Source organism: Anomaloglossus baeobatrachus, chromosome 5 (assembly GCF_048569485.1).
Source record: "Anomaloglossus baeobatrachus isolate aAnoBae1 chromosome 5, aAnoBae1.hap1, whole genome shotgun sequence".
NCBI classification, from domain to species: domain Eukaryota; kingdom Metazoa; phylum Chordata; class Amphibia; order Anura; family Aromobatidae; genus Anomaloglossus; species Anomaloglossus baeobatrachus.
Window position 1 is genome coordinate 521,225,218 of NC_134357.1, and position 24,684 is coordinate 521,249,901.

Below are 24,684 nucleotides of genomic sequence, written 5' to 3' on the forward strand. Positions count from 1 at the left end.
ATAAACATCGGGTTACTAACCAAAGCGCTTTGCTTGGATACCCGATGTTTATCTTGGTTACCAGCTTGTGGCAGGCTGCCAGCAATGGCTCCTGCACACTGTAGCTGTAAAAAGCCCTGCTTTTTGCTGCTAGAACCGTTCTCGAACGTATCTAGAACTATCGAGCTTTTAGCAAAAAGCTCGAGTTCTAGTTCGATCTCGAACAGCCCAAAAATCACTCGAGCCTAGAACTGGAGAACCACGAACCGCGAACCGCGCTCAACTCTAGTCAGGAATCAGCTCAGAACTACAAGGGAGGACCTGGTCAATAACCTGAAGAGAGCTGGGACCACAGTTTCAATGATTACCATTAGTAACACACTATGTTGTCGTGGATTAACATCCTGCAGGGCACGCAAGTCCCCCTGCTCACGTCAGCACCTATCCAGGCTCGTTTGAAGTTCGCCAATGACTATCTGGACTATCCAGAGGAGGCATGGGAGAAGGTTATGTGATCTGATGAGACCAAAACAAAACCTTTTGTTATCAACTTCACTCATCGTGTTTGGAGGACTAGAGTTGAGTACAACCCCAAGAACATAGGGGTGGAAACATCATACTTGGGGGTGTTTTTCTGCAAAGGGGACACAACAACTGCACTGTATTGAATGGAGGATGTATTGGGTCATGTATCACAAGATTCTGGCCAATTAACTCCTTCCCTCAGTAAGAGCACTGAAGATGGGTCATGGCTTGGTCTTCCACTGTACCTACGATAAAAATTACAGACCGCTCCATTCTTTCAAGGTGGAAAAACTTGCAAAATCAGCAGTGTATCAAATACTTATTTTTCCCACTGTAGCTCCATATAGTGTCTATTTTATGGAAATAATACCTGAAAAGCTAAACTTTATATTGCGTCATATATTACAATATATTACAGGGTGGGTCATGAACAATTGACCCGTTTTCCTTGTTTGATTTGTACAGGAGGATACTTATTAGGTCTCATCCATCAGAACTGTCTTACAGGTTTTGTTGGCACATACACACTGCACAAACATGGCTCATCTTCGTACACATATGTGGCACCCCTGAGGCTTCAGTCGCCACAGAGCATTGCACCCAACATTGGGTGTAATGCTAAACCCGGTTCCTGAGGAGGTCAATCCCGGTTTCACCACATTACACACTCAATACACATCAGGTTGCCCTGTTCCCACTGGGGACTGGGCTAGGGTTGGGTAATCAAGGGGTCGCCGACAGAGAGGCATTTACAGGATGCCCTCAACAGGTGTCCCAGTCCCATTAGCTTAGGACCTGGGAGGGGGGAGATGCAGCCAGCAGGGGGAATCAGGAGCCAACACAACAGTTAGAGAGCTCTCTAGCAGGAAAGCAGCGGAGCAGTCACATCCACAGGTGCCCCGGTGGGAAGGAGAAGTTCCCAACGTTTGCCGCGGGAGAGGGATCTCTGCTCCCCATGGAACCGACGCCACACAGAGCGGCAGGACGCTAGGGAAGATCATACCACACGTTGGTTTTCCAGAATCTGCCTGCACGGAGAAAGTTTCAAGCTTCCCTGACCACATAGCGCCCGACAGCACAGTGCCATATAGGATCCGGGGCCTGACTTCAAGCCGGACCCCACATCAGAACCGAGGCACCTGCAGATAGGGACAAGAGTACATCTTGTGAAACCCAGGGTCCCCTTGTGGCTTCAAGCCAGGGGTTCCACAGACAAACGTTAGAAGAAACCCACCGAACACCAAACCGGGCTGACCTCTAAAGGGATTCGGGTTCGACGGAGCCCATCATAGCAAGTTACCGGTATTTGTTGTGAATATATTTGGAATAGGTTCCAGTTTGGCGCTCCCTCTTGTGGTCAGTACTAGGAGTGAAGTTGGCTTGCAGAATAGAAACCTGGGGAGGATTGGCAATCAGGTGGTTCTTAATGGGCCTATAAAACTGAGTAGTGTTCTCTTGTTCCTTGCTGGTGCTCAATGTTGTCTCCTGTGTGCTAAGGACATTCTGAAGCCAGCCCTTCCTTCTGTGTCTACCAGAACTCCTTTCGGATAAGTTTAGTTTTCGTACCTCTGCTGGTAGTTTCCACCTTCTTGTTATTTTTCTGTTTAGGTACTAAGGCTTATTTTCTATTTTAAAGCCGCATGGCAAGCCGCATGGCGTATTTGGAAAGATCTGTGACCCTTTATTAATTTTAACTTTTTTCAAATAAAGCATGAAGATTTTTATCTATTCGCATTGGTGCTGAGTCCCACTTACTTTTCTTTGTTATTTTCTATTTTGCCTGTGTGGAGTTCTGGGTGGAGTTGGATCATTCCCTGCTGGGAATGTCTGTGTACCTTTCTCTATACTCTGCTATATATTTTGTTTTGTCATGCTTGGTACTAATTTCAGTCCCTCCACTATATTAGTGTTTGTTTGGATCCCAGTAAAATCAGAGTCCTGATATAGTGGGGGATAGCCTGTGTGGGCTGTATTTTTCCATATCAGGCGTGTTGGTATTGCACGGCTGCAAACAGTGCTCTTTTCTGTCCGTTCCTATTTAGTTTGGGTCTCATCTTTGCTGAATCTGTTTCCTACCTGTGTATTGTGTGTTCCTACATCGCCGTCATCTTTATATGTGGGGGTTAGCTATATCTTTGGGGACTGCTCCGAGGCAGATTAGCCTTTCCTGTATTTCTCTCTGTAGGAATAATTAGTTCTCCAGCTGTGTCGAGGTGACCAGGTCATCGTAGGCACATCCCACGGCTACTTCTAGTTGTGTGTTAGTGTTAGGTCTGCAGTCCGCTGAGATTCCAACCACTCTGGTAACATTCTGGGTTTCCTAGTTTTTGTCCTTTTTCTGATCCTCCTCGGTCACTGAATCATAACAGGTATTACCTAGGTGAGCGACATCGTACTAAAGTGAGTAAAGCAACCTGGAACCGCAGCTATAGACTCTGACACTTTTTATTACCCGTACTGCTGCTCCCCGCCACCATTACTACTCCCCTCATCATCCTCCCCGGGGCCCACTCTACCTGTGGAGCGCAATACTATCCCTGGCTGCTACTACCATCTGCTCTGCCCCCGGAGGACAGCAGCGGCGGCCCATTCCCTGGCCGCTTACGACAGGTGGTGTCATGACAAACACTTCACAACTACCCCCTACATCCTCTCCCAGCCATCTTCTGTATGCCTCAGGACAATGGGGCCGGGCTAGGCCGCCCGTGACAACGACAGTCAACGGCCCGGCAACGAGTAGGTTACATTCACCCGTGGGGCGCTACACATAGTACACACGCGGCTCCACACCAGACAGGTCCTACACATTTCTCCACTGAATAGACGTTGTACTAATACAGCTCCAGTCCATATACTTCAGATACATGCGGCTACTCTTTGTACACATCATACACATACAGCTCTGCTCTGCACACAACGTACACACATGGCTCTGTACATGGCGTACACACACAGCTCCCTTCTGTACAGGTTGATCACACGCAACCCCGCTCTGTACACATCATACACACACGGCTCTGCACATCCCTCCTGACCCCACACATAAACCACCTCATCCAGTCCTGCATACACTGAGGAGCTGATCATGTGACCCCTGACTCCTCCCCCTCCATGTGACATCATCACAGGTCCTGTAAGCACAGAGCAGCCATATATCCAGTGTGCGGCTCTGCAGGAGGAGGTATGTGGAGATTCCCCATTACTGGAGGACCTTTATAATTAACCCCTTCATATTTGAGCCTGTTTATGTATTTTATCATTGCTGTGTACTAAGAACATATATTTTTCCCTGATACAGATATCTTCTTCCCAATAGTGGCAGGTGCTCACACATCACAATACTCAGTTTAATGATGCCTAAACAGTATTGCAGCCCCAGAAGTGACGCCTCTTGGTGCCCCCCCCTCCCCCCACTCAATCTACTGATTGGCTAATAAATGGGGACCTATGGGGACCTATAATTTTTAATCTCTTAAGATTTTGGGTCTTAAAGAAAAAAAAAATTATTACATAAATCAATAGTGCACATGAAAATAGGCAACTTTGGAATCTATCTTATCTCAGATCTTTTACTCTCAATTCGTGGGTAAAATCTGTTTTCATTGAGCACAGATATTAAAGTTACTGAGGTAGGAGATGACAGTTTGTGCTTATAAGAGTCTATGGAGGAGGAAGGAGCTCGAAGAAGACACCGACATCCTGCTGCAAGATCCATAGAGCTGTGAGCACCAACCGCCATCTCCGTTCTCAGTCTCAGACTTTTCCTCCGTATTGGGAATTGTGAGAATAAATGATCAGTCCAGGGGCAGAAAGAAGTAGATTTCTCTGATAATATATTTTCTTTTATCTGTCAGCAGATTTTTACTATGGAATCTGAGAGCTGCATAATGGAGAGACGTATAACCTGATTCCAGCGATGTATCACTTGCTGGACTGCTTGGCGTACTTTTAATACAATCCCTGTTTTGTCTGATGTAGCAGAGCTAAGATTTCTTAGCTGTGCATAACCCCGGCCCTAACTGGTAGCTTCCTGTGTACACTGTGCATTGTCAGCAAGCTAAAGGGGGCTTTACACGCTGCGACATCGATAATGCGGAGTCGTTGGGGTCACAGAATTTGTGATGCACATCCGGCCGCATTAGCGATGTTGCTGCGTGTGACACCGATGAGCGATTTTGAATCGTTGCAAAAACGTGCAACATCGCTCATCGGTGACATGGGGGTCCATTCTCGATTATCGTTACTGCAGCAGTAACGATGTAGTTCGTCGCTCCTGCGGCAGCACACATCGCTATGTGTGACGCCGCAGGAACGAGGAAGCTCTCCTTACCTGCCTCCCGGCCGCTATGCGGAAGGAAGGAGGTGGGCGGGATGTTCCGGCCACTCATCTCCGCCCCTCCGCTTCTATTGGGCGGCCGCTCAGTGACGTGCTGTGACGCCGCACGGACCGCCCCCTTAGAAAGGAGGCGGTTCGCCGGTCACAGCGACGTCGCCGGGCAGGTAAGTATGTGTGACGGGTCTGCGCGATGTTGTGCGGCACGGGCAGCGATTTGCCCGTGTCGCACAACAGATGGGGCGGGTACCCACGCTAGCGATATCGGGACCGATATCGCAGCGTGTAAAGTAGCCTTAACAATCAGTGCTGGGGACGGGATTACACAGATTAGCCTGATTCCTCTGCGTATGAGAGACCTAAGGCCATGTCTCACTAAGCAATATCGCTAGCAACATCGCTGCTGAGGCACGACTTGCTAGCGGTGTTGCTGTGTCTGACATCCAGCAACAACCTGGCCCCTGCTGTGAGGTTGCCGGTTGTTGCTGAATGTCCTGAACCATTTTTTAGTTGTTGCTCTCCCGCTGTGAAGCACACATCGCTGTGTGTGACAGCGAGAGAGCAACAACTGAATGTGCAGGGAGCAAGGAGCCGGCTTCTGCGGACGCTGGTAACCAATGTAAATATCGGGTAACCAAGAAGCCCTTTCCTTGGTTACCCGATATTTACCTTCGTTACCAGCGTCCGCCGCTCTCAGCTGTCAGTGCCGGTTCCCTGCTCCCTGCACACATAGCCAGACTACGCATCGGGTAATTAACCCGATGTGTACTCTGGCTAGGAGTGCAGGGAGGCAGCACTAAGCGGTGTGCGCTGGTAACCAAGGTAAATATCGGGTTGGTTACCCGATATTTACCTTAGTTACCAAGCGCAGCATCGCTTCCACGCGTCGCTGCTGGCTGGTCACTGGTTGCTGGTGAGATCTGCCTGTGTGACAGCTCACCAGCAACCCGTGTAGCGACGCTCCAGCGATCCCTGCCAGGTCAAGTTGCTGGTGGGATCACTGGAGCGTCGCTTAGTGTGATGGTACCTCTAGTCAGGCCGTCATAATCTCCGTTAAGTGGAAACTGGATAAACATATAACGGATGATTTAAGAAAACCTGCACTCGCAGGGGGTTGGACCCGATGGCCCTTGAGGTCCCCTCCAGCTTCACCATTCTATGATTCTATTATTCCTGCCGATAACACACTGACTGTAGTGAAACTACAGCACACAGCCTAATAAGTGACACATCGCTGGAATCAGGCACTCTTGCTCTATAACATGCTGCTCTCAGATTGAAAAGCAAAAACCTGCAGATTCCCTTGGAAAAAAAAATACTTCACAAGACTCATAACTTTTAAAATGTTCTATGATGTGTATGGTTTTTATTTTGAAGGACAAGCTGTAGATTTCACTGGTATTCTTTTGTTGTACATTTTTCAATACTTTTTAATCTTTTTTTAGTGATTGTAACACCCTCCACCCATAAAGGGATAGCCTGATGAAAACAGGATAGGTTATAATTTGCTGACTTGTTGTCGTCGGCAAAACTGGACACTTTTATTCCCTTTGCAAAATGGAGTGGCAGGTCAGATGCCCGACCTCTACCCCATTCATTCTCTATGGGGCTGTCGTAAAAAGCCCAGTAGACCCTTAAGGAACAAAAATAAAACCACGAGCTTGAACACTACTACTCCATTCTAATTAGGATATACAGTGATAAATGTCACTTGAGAACCGCTTTAACGTTTTAAGAATCACAATAGCAGTTATAGCTCTCACTTTTCAGCTGCTTGTTCAGGCAGGATCTCTTCCCAAATTGTTTCCAGTCTTGGTGATGCAAAGAAAGTTAAACACAAATGTTTAAAAGGAATCAAACTACAGGCATCATGAATTGCAGCCTTTCTGCACGATTGCATTCAGGTATATTATTTTCTGAAACGCCCTGGATAGATTTTCCTAGCGCCGCTGCAAGTGTTTGACATGTCTCTTCCGCCTGGTGTACATTGAGAGAGACCTGCCTGTCACCTCCTGCAGTGCAAATCCTATCTAAGCTATCTCAACTATTTTCTTATGGTTCTCTAACAAGACCAATATCTCTTCAAAGGGGGTCGAGTAAAGTGTATTTGTGGCGCCCCTGAGGCTCTGGTCCCCACAGAGTGCTACACTCCAACCGGGGTGTAGTACCGATCATGGATCCAGGGGAAGTCGGTGCCGGTTCCACCATACACAACCACATACATACAAGGGTTGCCCCTTCCCCCCACTGGAGACTAGTTTAGGGTCGGGTACCAGAAGGGTCGCCTACAGAGTGGCGTTTACAGGATGACATCACCACAGGGGCCCCAATCTACTAGCTTAGAACCTGGGTGAGGGGAGGAGCGGCCACCAGGGGGGAGTGAGGAGTGACACACAGCAGCAAGGGATTCTCCAGCAGGAGAGATAGCGAGAGGACGTTTTTCCTGGTAGCTCCAGTGGAACAAAGGAGTTTCAACGGTCGCTGTGGGGATACCGTGTCAGTTTCCCCGGGGCCAGCGCAGTTCAGGGTGCAGCACCCTAGGGTAGTGCAATTCCAAGTTGCACCATCAGACTCTGCCAGACGGAGGGGTTTTATGCCTCTCTGACTACTGCAAGTTTCCAGAGCCAAGTGGCACCTAGGATTCCGGGGGCCCAGATCACGATCAGACTCAAGGGGATCCACGCTACTGGCATAAGGAACAGTACTCTACCTAGTACGGAAGGGACTCTAAGTAGCTTCAAGCCAAAGGGACCCGCACTACAAAGCGCAGCAAGGAAGGGCACACAGACTACCGCACCAGTTATCACCTTCTGTGGATCCAGGATCGGCTGGAGCCCATCACGGCGGTGACCGGTACTACTGGGCTGGCAACTGAAGTTGTGAGTAAAAGACATCTTGAGCCCATAAAGACTTTGTCGGCCTGTCTTTATCGGCGTCGCCGCCCAGAGCTTTGGCGCCAACGGCCGCAACCTCTTCCATCGTCATACACCTGCGGCCCGCTCCGCCTGTGGAGAGCAACACCATCTCGACTGCCATAACACCTGCCCCAGCGAGGAATTCAGCAGGGGCGGCTTATTTGTGGTCTGCATACCACAGGTGGCGTCACGACAAACTTTCCCAATTACCCCACTTTCCCTTCATTTGCTGTACGCCTCGGAACAACAGAACCGGGCAAGGCCACCTGTGACATCGCCTGACCCAACCCTCAACGGCCCTCAGATATAATGGAGCAGGCTCCGTCTCTCTCAGTTACCTCATATATAACGGAAGAGGCTCTGTCTCTGTCAGTTTCCTCAGATATGATGGAGGAGGCTCTGACACAGAGCGTCCTCCATGATATATGAAGTAATTGATAAATATAGAGCCTTCTCTTGGTGTACCTCAGAAAAAGTGGATCTTTTTCACTGGATGGCTCACTCTTTCTCTCGGTCCCTCTCTCCCTCACTTCCTCTGTCCTTCACCCCTTTTTTCACTTTCTCCCTCATATAGTGTAAATGATTATTTAATAATCTCTGTTCTTCAGGTAAAATGACGATAATCCATCTCAGTCTATGATTAGCGTATTCCACCCAGGAAAGCCAAACTTTCTCAAATTTGTGACCTGTATCTGAAAGTATGGCACGTAGATTCCCATTAATCATATACCATGAGACACGTCTGTTGACCCCCGCAAGGTCAAGGTCTGGTTTTTCCATGCTGAGGCCATGACTTGCTTAGCTGCTAAAAATATGAAATAAATGCTGGCTTGGCAGTGTTTAGCGATATTACTGATATGTTAATTGAGTATGGCTTCCTAGGTATTTTTTGCACTAATTTGAAAGCCACATATTTTTCTCCCTAATATCCCGCTGTCTTCCTAGGTGGTGAACTTTAATTTTTCACTTGTTGAATGATCCCTGGAACAGTCAGTTCCTTGGTGAACACGGATGAGAAGTGCCTGTTTAATATTTCAGTCTTTGGTTTGTTCTCTATTACTAACTTGTTATTATATTTTAAGGGGCCGATACTCCTTTGTTTTACTTTTGGCATTAATGTATTTATGAAAGATTTTGGGATTTATTTTAATGTCCTTGACGATTTTTGTTTCAGTAGCTAAGTTTGCTTGCTTGATTTCTTTTTTACATTTCCTATTGATATCTTTATACTTCTGAAATGCTATTTCTGTATTCTCAGCCTTCAAGATTTTAAACGCCTTTGTTTTTGTTTTATTATACTTTGTACAGTCTTATTTATCTAGAATGGTTTCTTTTTATTCCTGGATATTTTATTACCAGAGGGTATAAGTTTTTTACACGACTCTAGGAGTATATCCTTCAACTTACCCCATTTATGTTTGGTATCCCTAGTTACCATGACATTGTCCCAAGCTACACATTTAAGCTCTTCCCTTAATTTGTTGAAATCAGCTTTCCTAAAATTCCAGGTTTTAGCATTTCCCCTTTTAAATGTTCTATTGAATATTACTTTGAAGCTTACCATATTATGATCGCTGGTGCCCAAGTGCTCCTGGACCTGTAGATCTGAAATTGTATCTGGGCTATTTGACAGGACCAGATCTAGCAAATTATCTCCCCTTTTTGGTTCATCTACCATCTGAGAGAGGAAATTGTCTTGAATAGTAGATAAAAACTTACAGCTTTTAGCACAACCCGAAGATTCTATTATTAGCTGCCTTTTTAATTTGTTGCAGCATTTCACCCTCTACCTGCTCAGGTATATTAGGAGGCTTATAGCAAAGTCCAATTAGCATTTTTCCATTATTCCCCTCCTCATGTACATTTACCCATATTGACTCTATATTGTTGCAGTGTCAATGTCATCATTCAACACAGGTTTTAGGTTAGATTTGATAACTATGCATACCCCACCACCTGTTTTGTCTTTCCTGTCCTTCCTGAAACTAGTATAACCCTCTACATTTGTCACCCAGTCATCGCTTTCATCTAGCCAGGTTTCCGTAATCCCCACCACATCATAATCCATGGTTGACATAAGAGTCTCCAATTCATTTATTTTGTATGCAAAACTTCTTGCATTTGCTAGTAGACATTTAATACTATTAATGCATTCCTTACTCCTAGCCTCCCTACGTTCCTTGCATGTCCCAGCCCCCCTAATCCTTCATTGACCCCTACCATCTCACTGTCTCTATCTGCTATATCCCCTTATTTGCTCCACTACCCTCCCTCCCCCCAGATGAACCCGAACATTTCCTTCCTGAACCCATTTCTAAGCCATGTATTTATCTCCCTAAGCTCCCGCTGTCTTTCTAGTGACGCTCGTGGCACCGGTAGTATTTCTGAATACATCTCTTTGGAGGTCCTGGACTTCAGCTTGTCTCCTAGTTTCCTGTAATCATTTTTAAGGACCTTCCACCTACCTCTAACTTTGTCATTAGTACCAATGTGCAACATGACCGTTGGGTTTTCCCCAGCCCCACCCAGCAATCTGTCTATCCGATCTGCAATATGCCGAACCCAAGCACCTGGCAGACAACACACTGTTTGGCATTCACGGTCTCGGCAACAAATGACCCTGTCTGTGCGCCTAATTATAGAGTCCCCTACAACCAACATCTGTCTGGCCTTTGCTGCACTCCTATTTCCCTCGTTCCTACAGCAGTCATTTTCCTGGTTGCTAGGAGCAATGTCCTGCTGTAGGGATCCTAATCCTGGCTCTTCATTCCTAATATCAGCCAAACAGGCATATTTACTAGGTTGTGCCAGATCAGGGCTAGGCTCCCTGACACTTTTCCCCCTACCTCTTCTTCTAACGGTTACCCAGCTACCTACCTCTGGGTCCTGACCTTCCCCACCTCCACCCTCCTCCATAGCACTGGCCCCAGCCAGAGAAAGCTCAGTGAGCTCTAAACTCCTCTCGAGGTTTGCAATGCTCCTGAGTGTTCCAAGCTGTATATTTAGATCAGTTGCCTGGGCTTCCAAATATGTAACATGCTTGCATCGAGTGCAAACATATTCACCCTCGAACGGCTGTTCAAGGCATGCATACATCTGACAAGATACACACCTGGTAGCATTGTCCATGAAGCACCTATTAAATGGGGATAAACAGTACAGATAAAACTAGAAAAACAAAGAAAAAAACTGTGGGAAACTTATAAGGATAACTTCAAACTATGTTCTTGTGTCAAACTATGATATTGTGCTTAAACTATGCACTTACCTGCAACCCCGCACTTCACTGGACCCCCACAAGCTCAGTGACCCTCGCTTGCTGGCTGGAATATGTAGTTCCACAAGAACTACCAGTAGTTCCAGAAGATTGAAGGTCATTTTTAGTGCGCGCATGCAGCTCAACCAGGAGAGGTGCAGATACCCCCAAGTTTGAAGTAACAAACGTAGCTTACAAAGCATCTGTGGGTAATTTTCGGCAAACAGGAATTTGATATTAGCCGTTAATTTCACTCCATGATACTCTAAGTGCTTTGAAGCCCAGTGAAAGAAAACATTTTATTGAGCTGAGAAACAATGGTAGTTAAAAGGTTAATATTTATAGTGTTCAATTTTGTTTGAGTAAACTGCAGACTTGAAACTTAATCAAAACCCTGGAGAGATCGGAGTAAGGCGGAAACATTTGTAAAGTGGTTAAAAGTAAGATATCGTCTGCAAACAAACAATTTAAGGGTAACCAACACAATTTCTATGCCTTGAATATCTAAGTTATATCGATGGTGTATCGTTATCTATTGCAGGGAGTAATAATACTGGCGACAGCGGGGCATCCCTTACAAGTAGCCTGTTTAATAGGAAAATTCATTAAAGAGAAGCCATTGTATTGATCATATGCTGAGGGGTGACTATATAAAGCATAGATCTATGATAGGGTCAGGGAACCCACACCTCTGTAAAACCGCAAACAGATAAGGCCATTTGATAGAGTAGAAGGCTTTATTTATATCGAGTGAAAGAAGCATACTCGGCAAATTTATTGTTTGCACTGATGTAGGAGATGGGAAACCCGACGTATCTTATCAGAAGCTTGCCTGTGAGGAACAAACCCGACTTATTGCTTGTGTATTACGCTATGTTCACACATGATGTTTTTACAGCGGTTTTTCCTGACCAAAACCTGACCTTGTGGCAGGATGTCTCCTGGAAGCTATCTGCGGTTTTGGTGTGATTTTGGTGCAGTTTTTGTGGCGTTTTTACAGCTTTTTTTCTGCAATGTCAAGACCTGCAAGGGTTCAAGAGTACCCCAGTGCTGGGCCAGGCCGGGATTGACCTGAATCCATCACTTGGGTAGTAAAAAAAAGGTAGAAAAAAAAAAAAAAAGTAAAGCAAGCGCGCTATACTTACCAGTTTTCGGTAGATGCTAAAGTGTATGGACTCCTTCCAGGTATGACGTCATTCAACAGGCCCCTTTCACATGGGGGGCAGGGGGGCAAAGCTTGATTGTAGTGGAAGGGAGAAACATCGCCAAGCTCACTAACCCAGCTGGTCACGCCACTAACCCAGCTGGTCACGCTCACTAACCTGGGAGGAGCTCATACATTCTAGTGAAGCACCCCACGGGGCCGGGTTTTTTTTACTTGTCACCGGGCCGATGATGGAGGGTCTTGGGGATGCCACAGTGGGCCCAGGGTGTCCACGAAGGAGATCAAGGGGAGATGATTGGGGATGATGGGAGTAGTTGTCTCGTGACGCCACCTGTGGTATGCGGCTATGAGGGAAGCCGCAGCTGCGGGATGTCGCATTTTTCCGAGGCGAATGGTAACGCAGCTCAGGTGTTTCAGCTTTTCAGAGGTAGAGCTAGGCCCCGGGGAGGATGATGGAGGTGGAAGTAATGGTCGATGGCGCCGAAGCACAGGGCGTCAGCGCCGGCATTAACGGGACGTCACAGGAACTTCGGTCAAAGTTCTTTTACTCACTTGTTCTGTCGTCGCTGTTGGAGTGTTACTTTCCTCTGTGTTGGGCCCAAGTTGATCCCGTATAGTTCGGAGGCCACCATCGGTGTTGTGGACTGTGAAACCTTCCTTTCTGCGCATTAGTGCTGTTGAATCTCTGTGACTTGGAATTTTGATGGCGAGAGGTGAAGTATTCACCACCACAGGGCTCCGCACCCTGGCTGCGCCAGTCCCAAGGGAGCTACCGAGCTCACCCATCAGCTACCGTGTAAACTCCTGTGTCTCACAGACTCCACCGGTGTATCCTAATCTCCTCCTCTCTCCCTGAGGGGGATCTTAACCACTCCCCTCAGCCGGTCCCGAGAGAGCTCTTGAGTACTCTCCTCAGTGACTGTGCTCCTCTGAATCCCAGACTGTTCTGTGTCTGTAACTGTTCTCTCGTGAAAGTCTGTGTGTTCCCTTACTTCCCTAGTGCTGTCCTGCCTCCAGGCTATTGTCCTAGTAACCGGTAAAGTCCCAGTGGCTGCTTGTAATCTGGGAAAACACCTAAGGCTGCTTTCACACTATGTTTTCTTAACATGCGTCATGTACGTTTTTTGCTGTAAAAGCGGATCCTGCTGCGCTCTATGTCACTTCTTACGTGCGCTTTGCCGGCAGCCCCTGCCCTGTCTATGGCCTACGGCTCTGTCTACGGCCATGCATAGTGGAATCTCTGTCCCTTGCGTGCTGCAGTGAGTAGTGTCCGAGTAGCCCGCCTAATCTAATAGTAAGGGCGTGGTAATAGGTTGCTGGCTGGACACCATGCGCATACAAGTGTGAACAGCACCCTATGCACGCCACTAGTGTGCAATTTACCTTGCACCTGTGAAGTGTCCATCATGTTGAGAGGTTTGTCTGCATCCTGTTTGTGCATTAGATGTGTTGGCCTGGGCTAACTGGACTGGTTGCCCTCATCCCCCTTCCTTGCCTGAGAGATCAAAATTAAAGCTGTTATTTCTACAATAGGATTTTCACCACCTATTATAGGCTACAGCAGGAGCCAACGTATGCAACTCCACCAGCACCAGTACCATGCCGTTAAACATTCTATCACACAATGAGTGGGGCCTCAACTCCCCGCACAAGCATACTAAAGCTTTTCGCTACTATACATGCATGCAGGCGGGTGTGATCTGTCTCCAAGAGACATATCTTTCCAAAATGACATACCCTAAATATATGTCCTCTTCTTATCCGCTCTTCTATATCTCCAACAGTTCAAATAAAACTATAAGAGCAGCTACTGTACATGCTTTAAAAAAATTCCACCCCTTTTGTTTTTAAATCATTAGTGGCAGATAGAGAAGGCTGCGATCTATTAGTGACGAGCATCGTTTCAGGGAGGGAGACACCTGCCATGATTAACCTAGGACTTAGTGGCAGCTATGGGCTGCTGCCATTAACTCCTTATTACCCAGTTTGCCACCGCAATTCGGGATGAGCCGGGACTGTCGCATCTAATGGATTCGGCAATTCCAGGCGGCTACTGGCTGATATTGTTAGGTTGGGGGGGTCCCCACAACGTGGAGCTCCCCATCCTGAGATACCAGTCTTCAGCCGTGTGGCTTTACCCTGGCTGGTATCCAAATTGGGGGGACTGCACGTCGTTTTTTTTTAATTATTTATTTATTTATTTATTTTTTACTGCTCGATATAGACACGCCCACCGGTGGCTGTAATTGGTTGCAGTGAGACAGCTGTCACTCAGCGTGGGGGCGTGTCTGACTGCAACCAATCACAGGCGCCAGTTTCAAAAGAGGAGAAGCCGCCACAGTGTGAACGCCGTGCACCGCTGCACCGATGATCGTGGATCGGTGAGTATGAGAGAGGGGGGGGAGGGAGAGACCGACATGGACAGAGAGAGGGACGGAGAGAGAGAGAGAGACCGACAGACCGACCAACAGACAGAGGGAGAGAGAGACCTGCGTTTATGTTAAAAAAAATGCGGATCGCAACAAAAATGCACTGCTTAGCATTTTGGTAGCGTTTTTGTACAACTCATTGATTTCAATGGGTGTAGAACGCTGCCAAAACGGACAAAAGAAGTGACATGCTTCTTTTTTAAACGCAGAGATTTTGTCAAATTTTTGACAGTCAAAACGCTGCGTTTAAAAAAGCATCGTGCGCAAGGATTTTGCATGATTCTTATAGACTTTGCTGGGGAAGCAGAACGCATGCATTTTGACAATGTGATGCTGCAGCTTAAAACGCTGCAGAAACGCAAAAAAAAAAATGCAACGTGCGCATGAGCCCTTAGGCTGAATGTGTGCATCAGGGGGAACTATATGTAAAGGCTGTGGGAGACACGGGGGAAAGGAGGGACATGACAAGTACCATAGATGGCTGAGCATGCATAATTTACTAAGCAGCAGTGTGTAAAAACAATAGGACAGCTGGGTTTGTAAGTAACAACGCAAATCAGTATAGAGGTTATAGCGTGGGTTAGGAAGGAGTTGGGGTGAACAAACTTAGCTCAACAGATGAAGAACCTTCTATCACCTAGAAATCAAACCAGGTTAACTATGTGAATGACGAAAACCAGTGTTACAGAAAAACAAAGTACAAGGAGGAACCTTTGTGCCTGGTTATATCATAAGATGGATGTGTAGGAGGGGAGAACAACCCCATCTGTTTTTTTTGGGTAATGATGGCAGCATTGCCAGAGTCCATCTTATCTTCGACGTCAAAATTACGGGATAGCAACTCTCTTATTTATTTGGAAAGTTCTTTAGTTAATTTGTCTGACATTTTATACAACTCTGAATATAGTATAGACTGGAACTGTGATAACAAGGCAGCGGTACTTGTTACTTGTTTGTCGGGCGTGGTTTGCTGAAGACCAGGAACAGATTTGTTTTCACTGAGCTCCTCAGTTATCTTTAAGAGAAGCAACTTTAAAACTATAGTAATGAATAAAAAACAAGAATTTATTGAATTGCCTAAAGAACAGAGAAGTGGCGCAAGTCCGGACTCCATCCCTGGAGCTACGATGACGCCACCATCTTAGAAAAATGGACCCCGCTCTGCAAAGGAGATCCCTTCTTTAGCACTGTTCCCTGGTAGTCAAGGAGCTCAGGGGAACCAGAATAACATTTGGAAGCTGATTACGGGAAATGCTAAGTCTACTTAGTAACATCTGTTAACAGGGAGCTAACACCATGCAGGAGCCGCGAGATCCCGGTGACTCCGCGCCTCAGGTTATAGATAGGAGGCACTCCGGAGATCGCGGCACCGATGTAGCGCAAGTGAGGGGAGAACTCCAAGGGAGTCTGCCCCCATGTTTTGAACAAAGGATCACACTCACTGCAGCCCTTTCCAGTTCTCTCACAGCTAGGAAGTGGGTGGGTGACCAGGGCCGTAACTACAACTGGGGCAACCGGGGCACTGCCCCGGGGCCCAACCACCCAAGGGGCCCCAAACTGATGGTAAAAAATTGTATTTTAATACAATACTTTAATTTCTCATAAAATACCCAGCTCCTATATTATTCGAGTTTAAAGCTAATAAAAATAACGAAAAGATCCATGAAAGTGCAAGCGTAAATGTTTTTTGTTCGTTTAAACGGGGAAACGCTATTTCGCTTAGTAACAGGAGCTCTATGGCAGACAGTAGACTGTTAGCTGATCGTGTGGTGTCGCGCCAGGCGGTGACTCAGCCAATAGTTCAGGCAGCGGCCGCGACGCGACGTGCACTGACACTGAGGTCTTGTTTTGAGAGGAGACAGACAGTCTCATCAGACACAAATATCTCTGTGACAAACTGTGAGAAGCCCTGCCCAGTCTGCAGGTCTATACTGCTATGAGGGGGAGTTAGGGGAGGAGGGGGAAGTCTCCATAATCACACATTCCTCCCGGCTCCGGGTCATGCAGTATCATAATCTATCTTCTCAGTCACCTGGCTCTTGTTTTCAATAATCAGAGCTGTGTACATCCCCCACTCTCCTCACAACCGGGAGGGAGCAATAGAGACTGCTGCTGTACCAGTGGTCGGGGGTTGTATTTGATGTCTGGCACCTGCTTGGGGAGGCAGAAATGTCCGCTCCAGTCTCTCTCCTCCTGGAGAGAGCGGCTGGACACCTTGCACATATCCTTGGCAGCCACACTGTCTCTTTGCCAGTAGGTGGCCGTGGCGCCCTGCACCTGGTGTATAAGACGACCTCTGACTTCTGAGAAGATTTTTAGGGGTTAAAAAGTAGTCTTATTTATACGCCGTCGCCGGAAAATACGGTACTGTGATTATGTGTTAATAAAACGGTTTATTATGAAACGAATTCGGCACCAGCCAAGTGGAAATAAAAAAAGACAGACTGCGAAAAGAAGAAACTTGGAGGCTGAAAAAAGTTTGAAGAACTTAGCAGCATGGCTGGATGTTGAAAACCACTCGACAGGGAATGATGATAAGAAAGGTATGTATGATTTGATTGGTTACATTTGCATGATGTTTGTTTTTTCTCTGAAAGTTAGGAAACAAATGTTTAAGTAGCTGTTTAAAACTGAACAAATTGGTAATGTTTAAGTAATGTTATGTTTAAGTGAACAAAGTTTAAATATATACTGTTTAAAAATACTTAATATTTAATAAACATATACAGTTATTTGAAAATTGTGCAATATTTGGAATCATTCACCTTATTAATTTTCCAAACATATTCACTGAATATTTAACTTCTAAAACTTGCATCATAAACAAAATTATTAAAGGTCGTGCAGAACGTGGTGAAGCCTGTGTGTTGTATACAACAATGCATAGCAGGCTTCACCACGTTCCGCACAACCTCTAGTAATTGAAATGTTGAGGGGCCCCTCTATGAAGTTTTGCCCCAGGGCCCCGAAGTTTATAGTTACGGCACTGTGGGTGACCGTGGTAAGAGCGCTCCAGTAATAGAGGGACAAGAAGGGCAGATCTCGTCCTTGTGTGCGGAGCAGGAGATCGCTGCTGCAGAATTTGCTGGAGTGGTCCTGCGCTTCCTCGACATGAGGACAAATATAAATTATTGGAGAATACAGTTTAAGAATGTTAAAGGAGTAGCATTTTATGCTTTGTGCTTTAGAGGGTGGGGAGGAAAGAAAACCAGTTCATATTGAAAGTCCCGGGCAAGAGCCCTTTAAAATTGGTGGCAGTGAGAAAATTCAGCTTCAAATTAAATAGTGAAGCCAGGTAATCAGGTCGTGACTTAATATTGTGCATGTCCGAGCAGCATAGAGAATTGCAGGTTATATATGGTTGATAGTACAATTACAGTGAGTGACCACTAGATGTCAGTAGAGTCCAGCAGGATATTACACAGATGTAAAATATATTTTTATACTGTGCCAGTAGGTAGAAAAAAATTGTTTAAAAGAACTGAGACTCCTCATAGGTTTGATATCTTTTAATGTCTAACTGTAAGATGGTAAAAAATAGCAAGCTTTCGAGACTACTCAGGTCTCGTCATCAGGCATGGTATAACACATAACTATGTGGCTCTTCAGATTTTGTATTATACCATGCCTGATGAAGAGACCTGAGCTTGCCATTTATTACCATCTCTTCATTAGCCATTAAAAGGTATCAACTACTGATGTGTAGTTCACTCATGCGATGCTGAACTGTGCTTGGTTGCACTCCATGTATATTAGAGGTAACCCTGGGTACTAAAATGAATCAAGGGGTTCCCACTTCTCAGAGCCTAGGATGCTTTAATAAAAAAATCTTTAGGAGTCACTTAGAGTTGTTAAAGTAGTTAGAAGGGAGTTACTGGGGATTCCCTACCAAAATCCACCACACATCAGGAAGGACTTTAGTGCACGTCAGCGCCATCTTGTATACAGCCAGAAAACTAGGCCGCCGGAAATTCCCCCCACTACGAGGCACAGGCTCAACTCACCTCCAATTCCACGTCACTCACAACATGCCATCAGCAGCACATCTCGGTTGCCTCACTGCTAGAGGAGAAGCTGGCTGCAGAGATCAGGTGTGTAGTTGCAGGAAAGGCCATTGCTTCAGGTCCTTAGGTAGGCCGCAATGGCAGTGACACCACCTTGCTTTAAGAACAGGCAGAACAGGGAAAGGCAATCTTAGAGGGTGAATGGCCTTGGATCCTTCTGGATTAGCAGTGGTTTAGATTGTAGGACCCGGACCTCATATCCATGCGCCTGGCGAGCTTGACTTCTGGTCATCACCCCCAAAATTTGTGCATTTTTATACTTTGATTATCCTGTAATGCAATGTGCAATCTTTTGATTGCTCAGGTAATACATTGTAGGGCCAAATAGGCTGACGTACATGCCAAACCCAGAGGCCAGCGCTAGGTCTTCAGCCACGGTTGCAAAGCTGCAGCACCCCGCGATTGTGTAGGAAAATGAATAAGGCCTGACAGAAGGAGCCTGTTTTTCATTCAATCCTTGTAGATGCTTGTGTAGGTTTTCACAGTCTCAAGTGGCTAAACAGCCGCGAATGGAAATGATGCTTTCCTTATTTTATCCCTAAAAAGCACATCTTCATCTTAGTGCCAAAAAGAAAAAAAACATTTGTTAAAATAAAAAGCTATATCACATATTTCATAACTCATGATACAGTTAACAGTAATTTTTTTTTCTGGTATTTGTGATTGCTGCTCCCCGTGAGGGGTCAAAGTTTTTCCAGTTCATCAGAAGATCAATAAATCTACGCATTATATCTCCTCATGTACTTGCCCTTATTATTATCATCACCGAAAATTGTATTATTACATGCGATCTTTATGATATTATATCGTCATCTTCCCCCATTCAGGTCCCTACAATATCGGATCCTCTCAGTGGAGATCTTCTATATAAGAGTATTCCCCTGATTGACCCATCAAGGATGGATAGGGACAGGGACAAGATGGCGGAGAGGATATTACACCTCACCCTAGAGATCCTCTTCCAGCTTACTGGAGAGGTGAGAGATTCTGATGACGTCACATTACATCATTCTTACCTATGGGAATAACAGATAGACAGAACTGGAGAGGTGAGGACTCTGGAAATGTCTGTAGTGAGATTTATTACTGTGTCTCTCCATAACCAGGATTACACAGTAGTGAAGAAGACCTCTAGTGAGCCCTGTCAGGACCCTGTGTCTGAGGGATGGGGAAGACCCCTGAGCCCAATCACGGGGCCTACACCTCACCCCCTGATACATGAGGACATCAATGACCAGAAGATCCTAGAACTCACCTACAAGATGATTGGGCTGCTGACTGGAGAGGTGACACTGCTGGGAATGCTGGGACATTATATAGTAACGCTATGAAGGGATCGGGGGATGACGGTATCATTGTATGTGTCAGGTTCCTATAAGGTGTCAGGATGTCACCATCTATTTCTCCATGGAGGAGTGGGAGTATTTAGAAGGACACAAAGATCTGTACAAGGACGTCATGATGAGGGTTCCCCAGCCCCTCACATCACCAGGTAATAGACAGGACTAAATACACATAGCCTATAATTATCTGTATGTAAAATAATGAAGTCAGTCCCTGTATGTGTTTCCTCCAGTTCTATCCAGTGAGAGGACAACACCAGAGAGATGTCCCCGTCCTCTTCTTCCACAGGACTGTAAACAAGAGGATCCCAATGTTCCTGAGGATCATCAGGTAGATGGAGAGAAGGTGTCATGAAATCTCCCTATGATGTGTAGACAGCAGAGAAGGTCTTGTGTTCAGTTTTGTTTATCCACCAATATTATACACTGAATGGCATATTTATTAGAGACACCGACCCTTTTACAATATGAGCTTCACTGTGTGGAAATAGACTGGTGACTTTGGAGTGCAAGATAAAATGTGAGCAATTTTTCTATTAATTTGTTTCAGTGTGAATTCATACTAGAATTAGCGAATAGAGCAATCTCAGCTACTTTAAATGAGACATGATCATTGTTGCTAGGCCAGCGAGGATCTGTATAAAAACCAACAAGCTTGAAATGTTTTATTGTGCACCAGTGTAGAGAATATGGAAATAGAAGAAAGCATCCAGCTCAGACTCCAAGGATTAAATAAAACTTAGACTTTTATTTCATCTTGTTATAATATGTAACCAAACAGGTATTATGGCACCGGCTTGATCACTCTGACAGATGGCAGATGTATAATACACTACGCGTTTCGGCGGGACGCCTTCTTTAGGTCACCTGAAGTAGGCGTCCCCTCGAAACGCATAGTGTGTTATACATCTGCCATCTGTCAGTGTGATCAAGCCGGTGCCATAATACCTGTTTGGTTACATATTTTAACAAGATGAAATAAAAGTCTAAGTTTTATTTAATCCTTGGAGTTTGAGCTGGATCCTTCCTTCCATTTCCTGTTTCATGTTACCAGGGGACCCAGGATATTCATTTGGAGGACTTACACAGGCTTGCTCCTGCAGCGGTGAGCGTTTTTTTCTCTTTTTACTGTAGAAAATATATTAAGAATGTTGTGATCAACAAAAAATGAAGCGAGATGTTGTGGATGTAACTACCCGTCGAAGAAAGAAGTCTGAGGAGGATATCATAAATCATTCTGATGAATATGCAGTGTAATGGAAAATATAGCCAAATACAACACTTGTAATTTGACTAGTGTGCCCAAATGTAGACGTTGTTTAGCATATTGTAGCAAGAATGGTCTATAGCAGCAAATAATCATTTTGAGCGCTAGTGCTAATTAAGGAAAACAAAATGGTATCTCCTCCAGTAAGAAAAGAACATAAAAATTATATTATTGAGTAGTGGAAAACACTGTCTATTCAGATGTATCTAGATTTCCAATGCACTATAATAATGAGCGGGTTAGAGATTTTCCCAAGCAGCAAGCATCCATGCACCCTTTCTGACAGGCATCAACAGTTACGAATAGTGAAGGTTTATTAATAGTGTATGGAAACTTTTCTTGACACATCCTATCTCCTCTGATACCTGTGGATGGACTTTGATGGTAAAGTTTACCTAACCATTGTCTCCAACCAAGCTAATTATTTCTTGACAATTGTTCACATCATGGCACATAGGACAATACACTCTACTAGAAGGTTTATGTAATCATCGATAGGTTGTTGGTTATTTTTGCTCCCCCCGGCCTTCACAGTCTCCAGATCTTAATCCTATAGCGCATCTCTTGGATAAGGTAGAATGGGATAGTCAGAGCATCTCCGTGCCTCCATATATTTTCTTGTCCTCAGTCAGGAGCCAATATTCCTGTAGAACAATTTCAACAGCTAGTGGAGTCGTCCTGATGTAAGAGGTGGACGGACCCCTATTGTGGAGAAGAGGTTTTTCCCCCCCTGAAGACGCCACAGGAGTATGGTGGCACATTGTACAATGTTGTGTGTTATGTACGGTTCTCCCCCCTAGGTGCCAGTGTAGTGAGTGGTTCCCCTGGTAACAGGAAGGAAGGGGCAGGGCAGCCTAGGAGGGAAGAGAAGGGGGGTTGGGCTCTGAATGCAGGGCAGTGTGCTGGGAATGTAACAGGAGAGAGCTGAGGAGAAGTGTCGGGGCAGAGTGCAGGAGTTGGTGCTGTGGCAGTGGAGCGGAGAAGTTGGAGCTAATCCGGAGCCGGTAGTGAGTACTGGAGCCGTCCCCTAGTTCAATACAAATCCCTGGGAAAGGGCTGGACTAAAATCGGGATAGGAGTACCACTGCTAGGGGGATAACAATTGGCCCCTGCAGGCAAAGGAAAGTGCCTGTAGAGAAAAAGGAAACCGTTTTCGTAGAAAAGGACTTGTAACTTGTAACGTACTAAAGTAAACCTGCTGCAAACAGAAAGATGGAAGCTTTGTTTAATAAAACAGTGTTTGGTTTACCCGCTGCCTGCAATTGTCTCTTTCCTGAAAGTGAAGAAGGAGCTAGAGAGCACAGAAAGAACACTGTCATGAATGGGCCCCATGCATCCACACTCTGTCCCAACAACACACCTGTTTTGCAAGTAACGGCCGGGCCGGGATTCAGCCTGCGGCCCACAAGGCGAGGGGACCCGACTACACCCCCTGAGGCGCCCCCTGCCCCCGTTACACTGACACAATAACATTTTGTAGTTATGAAAATCAAAGGAGATCCATCAAGGTGATAAATGATTGTCTCTTATATAGTGGCCATTCAGTGTATGTTTTATGATAACAGGATAAAGTTGATCATAAACATTAGATGTCTCGATTTTCTCACAATTTTCTGGTTATGGAGACTGCTGGTTAGAATTAGGAGCCGACAGGTAGGATTTATACGGGAGACCTGCAGCTGTCTGATATCTAACGCTGTCATGCTATTTTTGGTCAGTCATGTTAACTGAAAAAGCACACCCACCAAACTTTGTATTACCTACAGTTGTGTAAATGTATATGTAGTATAGCGTCAGTATGATAATATACTCACGTTTCACCATGTTTCCTGGATTCCCATTCCACGCTGCTCCTCTTCTGGGACGTGTCACGTCAATTGCGACTTGATGGCTCACACTTGCCAAAGTTGCTTTTTCAATGTAAGCCTATGGAGTGTGAGAACAACTCTCACATTGTGTCAACAACTTCCAGCTCACACATAGGGCTCAAATTGAATCAGCAAATTGTGATCGCAATCATATTTACATAGGTTTAAACAATAAACAGTTTTTTAGTGAGAACATTTAAAGAAGTAAACCTGTCAGATCCAATATGCACCCAGAACCACAAGCAGTTCTGGGTGCATACTGCTAATCCCTGCCTAACCGTCCCTACATCTGGTAGCATAGATAAAGAGATCTGTAGAAAAAGTATTTTTAAAGATCTTTTATCATATGCTAATGAACGCAGGAGCTAGTCCCAAGGGCGTTGCTTCCATTGCTAGTCGGCCCCATTAGCCTGTTAGTACGCACCTGTGGGCGTGCTAACATGCTAATGAATGCGCAGTATCAGAGGATGATCTCACTCACCTCTCTGCTGCCATGGTCGCCCGACGCTGGATTTCGGCTTAGTGCACATGTCCCCGGAGTTTCGGTCATGCACACTATGAAGCTAGGTCCCGGCTTCAAACTGAAGTAGTGCACATGACCGAAAGTCCGGGATCATGCGCACTACACCGAAATCCAACGTCGGGCGGCCATGGCAGCGGTTAGGTGAGTGATATCATCTTCTGACACTGCGCATTCATTAGCATGTTAGCACACCCAGAGGGACGTAGTAACATGCTAATGGTGCCAACTAGCAAGGGAAACATCGTCCTTGGAACTAGTCTCCGCGCTCATTAGCATATAATAAAAAATCTTTAGAAATACTTTTTCTAAAGATCTCTTTACCTATACTACTAGATACAGGGACAGTTAGGCAGGGATTAGCAATATGTTCCCAGAACTGCTCATGGTTCTGGGTGCATATTGGACCTGACAGGTTCCCTTTAATGATTACTGGTCTTCAAATTCATTTTACGTGACTTCTCCAACCTTCTGTGACTTTTACAATCTCTCTTTCAGGGTAAAGATTTAAATATTATTATTACGGAGACATATGTGAGTGATGATGAGAGGGGTAAAGAGGAGATTCTTACAGATAACTATAATGGTGAGTAGTATCCAGTAAATGCAAAAACTACTGATTTACTGCCTTGTACAGCTACATGTAGCAGTTACAGATAGATGCCAGCTGTGAAACATAGCCAGCATCTGCTTGGTACAAAGCAGGCTGAACTCCTGTTGGGGGTTGTTTCTATCTCAAGCATTAGTCCATCTTTCAGAGTCTTTAGTGTTTTTATCGATTTATATTATTTTTAATTTATATATAAATAAATTGGGTTGCATTGGATTTTACTTACTAGTAAACAGAGGCAGGTGGATGTCTAAGCAGGGATGAGGCAGTAACCATGTCAAGAGCAAGCCTGTCAATATCTTGCAGGGTTTATTGTTGCTGCCACTGTCCTATTCAGATTGGAAACTTAATTTTACTGTATAGTCATTTTATATAGAAATGTTTAAAATAGAAAAATACAATACATAATG

General features: G+C 45.4%; 1 protein-coding gene across 1 annotated transcript in view; it reads left to right on the forward strand.

Moving 5' to 3' along the window:
* LOC142312064 (uncharacterized) overlaps positions 1 to 24,684 on the forward strand; it is a 208,364-nt gene that overhangs the window by 94,204 nt on the left and 89,476 nt on the right. Inside the window, 5 exon segments of the mRNA XM_075350944.1 lie at positions 19,494 to 19,643; positions 19,773 to 19,952; positions 20,035 to 20,158; positions 20,243 to 20,340; positions 24,163 to 24,250. Of these exon segments, the coding sequence (XP_075207059.1) occupies positions 19,494 to 19,643; positions 19,773 to 19,952; positions 20,035 to 20,158; positions 20,243 to 20,340; positions 24,163 to 24,250 (640 nt within the window).